A 5,252-nucleotide genomic window follows, 5' to 3' on the forward strand; every position below is an offset into this window, starting at 1 on the left:
AGGGGCGTAACATTTCCGTCACATGCTTGAGGTATTCGGCCAATCACAACGCACTAGATAGCTGGCCAATTAGAGCACCCTCACTTTTTCAGACCGATGAGCTTTGTAAAAATTAAAGCGTTTGAGAAAGGCGGGGCATAGAGGAGAAACAATAATGTACATTATATGGAAAATAATGTGTTTTTTGAACCTTAAACCGCATAAACACATTGCATTACACCAAATACACAACATAATGTTCTTTTTAGCAACATCATATGATCCCTTTAAAAAACTATTTAATATTTAAACTATATAATAGTCTTTATAAAACACTGTAATCTTGCAGTACCTTTTGTCGTATCTAGCTTAATAACTGAGATGACACTAACAGAGCTTTCTCCCAACATGCTTTTATTTCATTGAGTCTGTCATCTCATCTGGGGCCCGACGGAGTGGCAGAACCGCTCTGTGGTTTGACCCGAATACAGCACAAACAGGAATATGTGAGGCTGGTCTTAAGAACGAGGGAAGATATGTGTTATAGTCATCATCACAGCTTTATGAGCGCTGTAAAAACCTGAACGACCCTTTGATAGCGAGTAAGTCATTTGCAAGGAAGTCATATATTGCATGTAGGTGGACACGTTTTAGCGCAAGGTCAGTCGTTATTTCGTTCTGCCCTCACTACCATACAACAAAACATCTGACAGCGTTCTGAACACCGAAGGCATTTACGCCTCATTTAGGTGACGTGTATTTAACTTGTCATATTGTTTCGGTTAGCGTAATGACAGTGTGTGTATAAAACCTGGTATAAAATGTATTTAAAATACTTCATGGAAGCCAGCCGTTGAAATGAATAGCAGCAGCTGGAAAAGGTTTGTGGATGGGAATGATTTTGTTCCGAAAACACACTCTCTCTCTTTCTCGTTCCCTTTGTTTTCTCTCTCTCTCTCTCAGCCTACTTTTACCTTCTCTCTATTTGTGCAGCTCGCTCGCTCACAGTCTGACGGATAGACCACGGGGAAGTCTACCTTTATTAAACCTTGTTTATATATAACACATGTATTTATATCTCTGTAAACAATGAGCGCACTGTTCAGACTCATAACACACTGAGCTTTATGTCTGATTCAAGTGTTAGAATTCACTTCCAGTGATTTGCAGTAGATGAACGGCCTGTGTGTGTGTCTGTGTCTGTGTGTGTGTGTTATGATGGTCTGTTTTGATATGAAGCAGATCAAAAGCAGAGAGGATTTCTCTGTGTGTTCATATTAGGGTGTTCTTGTTGGGGTGTGCGATATTGAAAAAAAAATTTTTGTTTTTTTGGTGGGATTTTTCGTTAACGATAATTAAATGATATTTTGTGTATTTTTATGCTGGTACCTTGACTGGTTTAGGCCTGTCATGGATAAATAAATATGACACTAAAACCACCAGTAGGTGGCGGCAGGTCCCTGTTTTAAATGAGTGATTCATTGAATCATTCATTCAAACGATTTGTTTAAAACTGCTGATTCATTTAGAAATGTGCAAGTGGAATCTTTATGAATGGATTGTTGAATCATTGACTCAAATGGTTCGTTCGAAAACAGATTCATTCAGGAACGAAACGCTGCAGTGTTACTCTGAGACATGCAAAATGCTCTGATCCAGCTTTGATTGGAACTGGAAAAGCAGACAATATTTTGACTGAAATATAACTCGCTTAATATTAACTGCTTGTTTTTTTAACTGTTGTATAAAATTGAAATCTCATTTGTGATGGCGCCCACGCTAACATTCAGGAAAGTGGCATGCTTGCATGTGTGATGTTACTTAACTAAATCATATCTTATGAATATAAAGAACAAAAGCCTTTACAGAGATATTTTTTGCTTTCATAACTTGAATTATTGAGGCATTTTAACTAACAGGCTTCGTCATGCAGTCAATGCTTTTGGACTCTCAAGATGTGTTTTTGTTTGTTTTTTGCAAAGTAAGTGATACACTCGATCGATGTCAGCTCGCACATCATTACAACAACAATTTTGATATTATCGTAGATGATAAATATCACCCACCCCAGTTCTAGGGTGTTCTGGGTGGTTGCTATGTTTACATACTGACCAAAGTCAAAAGATGTAAGAAGAGCGATAGTTTCAGAATCCTGAATGCTGTGAGCAGATAAACACATTGAGATCGGCACCGATTTATCGGCCAATAATCGGCCGATTGTTTAAAAACAGCGGATGATCAGGGCTAATTATGTCCTGTTAATAAAAAGGGGATGGAAAAACATGTCAGACAGTATCTTGTGTGAAGAACATGTTTCTTGTGTTGACTTAAGGGCTGTCCAAATTAAAGCAATAATAACGCATTAACGCAGCACCTTTAGTTAGCTGTAGTTCAAGCCAGGGTTGCCAGATCCACGGTTTTCCCTTCACCTAACATTATTTTTAACACACCTCTCATCCAATAATCGCGAAGACATTTGTGCTTTGCTACTTCTGATAAGCTTTCAAAACCTGTACATTTTATTTCAAAATTCACATTATAAATGCCGTTTTGACACTCTTTATTATTTTTATATCTAAGAAGAAAAGAAAATTGAATGCTATACTATATATTATGTGCCAAATGATAGGGCTCCTGTATAGTTTACAGCATTAGTTGGGAGAGGTTTTTTTTTCTTCTTAAGAAACCTAAACAGTATCCGTATCGGCAGATATCATTCTGAATAATCGGCTATCGGTATCGGAGGAGAAATTTAGTATTGTGTATCTCTAATTGAGATTGATGTCAGACAAGCTCAGTGTTAATGTGTTTAGTTCATTTTGTATGTGTTATGTCCAGTTGTTTCTGTGACTGATTCTCTGATGTGTGTTTTCTGTTTTCTTGATTTTCTGCAGACGAGAGACGACTTCCTCGGACAAGTGGACGTTCCTCTGCACCAGATCCCTGTGAGTGTTTCTCATCATTATATTTTGTGTGTTTTGTTGAAGCTGCTGACTTGTATTGTCATGAATGTAGGTTAAATGCAGGTGTTATTTTTAGAAGGTCCACCTCATATGTCTTCAGAGACACACTAACATGGCATCGTAAAATAAACCTGGTTTTGGAGGTGCACAGTTGCGCCTCATTATTAGTCACTGTGAACATTATACTCTCTCTATATATATATGCGTGTGTGTGTGTGTGTGTGTGTGTGTGTGTGCTGGCTGAGTGATCATAAACATTAAGACTTAAAAATATCCTTAACAACTTGACTCTTTACCTTGTAGACTATTTTCAGGCTGAAGAAATCAGCCACAAAAAAATAAATAATAATAATAATGCAAAATTAATGCATATATATAGTCTACATAAATAATAAGTAAATATTTATTTATGTATTTAGCAAAACAAATTTTTTTTTACATATATATATTAGGGCTGCACGATTATGACAAAAATCATAATTGTTGATTAATCCTTTGAGATTGTAATTGCGATTATTAATTTACGATTAAATGAATGATGGTTACACCTTTGTTTGAAGCAACTGCATGCTTTATTTTTATATGAAAATAAACAAGCTGAAAACACTAACTGAAAAACTTTTATTGCTTTTCTATAGTATTAAGCCTCAAATGTCAACAATACATCGGATTGGTTTCTCTTTAAATAAAAAGGTAAAAATATGCATGGTATTATAATGTTATACTAAAACTAAAATTAAAACAATGGAAAAACCCTTAAGATAACATGTAGAAAGAAAAAAAAGCATCTTAAGCACGCAGAATAACATAAGTGGACTTTGAACGATTAATTGCCGCTTTGAACGATTATGTAATTGTGGCATCTGTAATTGCGATTAGAAATTCGATTAATTGTGCAGCCGTAATATATGTATATATGTGTGTGTGTGTGTGTGTGTGTGTGTGTGCGTGCATTAATTTGATATAAATGCAAAATAAATAATAAATGCAAAATTAACGCATATATAGTAACAGTCTACATAAATAAATATTAAAATAAATATAAATATTTATTTAGGAAAAAATACTACTTTAACGCATATTTATATATATATAAATATATATATATATAAAACAGTAAATAAATTAATATAAAAATAAATATAATTATATTTATTTAGACATATTTAGACTGAGTTGAATTACACAAATAATGGCAATTCTTTTTAGGCAATACACATATGTATATGTAAATGCATAAATATATATATCTTTTTTTATATCCACAGACAGAAAATCTGAACAATGAAAGGCCGTACACTTTCAAGGACTTCCTGTTGCACCCAAGAAGGTTAGCCGGAGATTTTACTGCAGTTTTTACTGCCTGAATACCGGCATGCTTTACTCCCCAAACATGATGGTTTTTAACCTAACACTCACTGACTTAACTCTGTTGTTGTTGTGAGAAGCCCTTCGACCTGCTATGACATCACGTAACTGTGAACTGTTTTCATTTCAAACATGTACATGTCAACACTTCTGATACACTTCAGTGGAGTTTTATGTTTAAAACGATGTTTTTCTGGTAATTTGATGCAGGTCTTTTGTTGATGTGTTTGTTTAACCGTTTCGATACAGTCACAAGTCGAGGGTGAAAGGTCATCTGCGACTGAAGATGACTTACCTGCCCAAAAACAGCGACACGGAGGACGACCCAGCCGAACAGAACGAGAATCTGGATGTAAGAACGATGCACACAAGCACAAGCTTTGGTGACAAACACAGCATTTTCATGTTATAATCACAGAATGTTCTTTAAAAGAACTAGAAAGTGTTAAAGTTGCAGGAGGGAGCTGAAGGATGTTGCTCGTCGTGTTCAGTATCAGTATTCACAATATAATGCGGCTGTATGTATAAAATACAATTGTGACCCTGGAGCACAAAAGCAGTTTTAAGTCGCTGGGGTATATTTGTAGCAATAGCCAAAAAAATATTGTATGGGTCAAAATTATACATTTTTCTTTTATGCCAAAAATCATTAGGATATTAAGTAAAGATCATGTTCCATGAAGATATTTTGTAAATTTCCTACTGTAAATATATCAAAACTTAATTTTTGATTAGTAATATGCATTGCTAAGAACTTCATTTGGACAACTTTAAAGATGATTTTCTCAATATTAGATTTTTTTGCACCCTCAGATTCCAGATATTCAAATAGTTGTATCTCGGCCAATTATTGTCATATCCTAACAAACCATACATCAATGAAAAGCTTATTTATTCAGCTTTCAGACGATAAATGATCTTTAGATGATGAAATCTCAATTT

At 34.8% G+C, this 5,252-nt stretch overlaps 1 protein-coding gene across 2 annotated transcripts in view; it reads left to right on the forward strand.

Annotated features, from left to right (window-relative positions):
* nedd4a (NEDD4 E3 ubiquitin protein ligase a) overlaps window positions 1–5,252 on the forward strand; it is a 39,296-nt gene that overhangs the window by 15,895 nt on the left and 18,149 nt on the right. For both annotated transcript variants that reach the window (XM_016546849.1, XM_016546844.1), the window contains exons 2-4: window positions 2,874–2,924; window positions 4,211–4,272; window positions 4,560–4,662. In XM_016546849.1, coding sequence (XP_016402335.1) covers window positions 2,874–2,924; window positions 4,211–4,272; window positions 4,560–4,662 — 216 coding nt within the window. The remainder of the gene's footprint in view (window positions 1–2,873; window positions 2,925–4,210; window positions 4,273–4,559; window positions 4,663–5,252) is intronic.

Source organism: Sinocyclocheilus rhinocerous, unplaced genomic scaffold (genome assembly GCF_001515625.1).
Source record: "Sinocyclocheilus rhinocerous isolate Xijiao unplaced genomic scaffold, SAMN03320098_v1.1 scaffold942, whole genome shotgun sequence".
Classification (NCBI taxonomy): Eukaryota; Metazoa; Chordata; class Actinopteri; order Cypriniformes; family Cyprinidae; genus Sinocyclocheilus; species Sinocyclocheilus rhinocerous.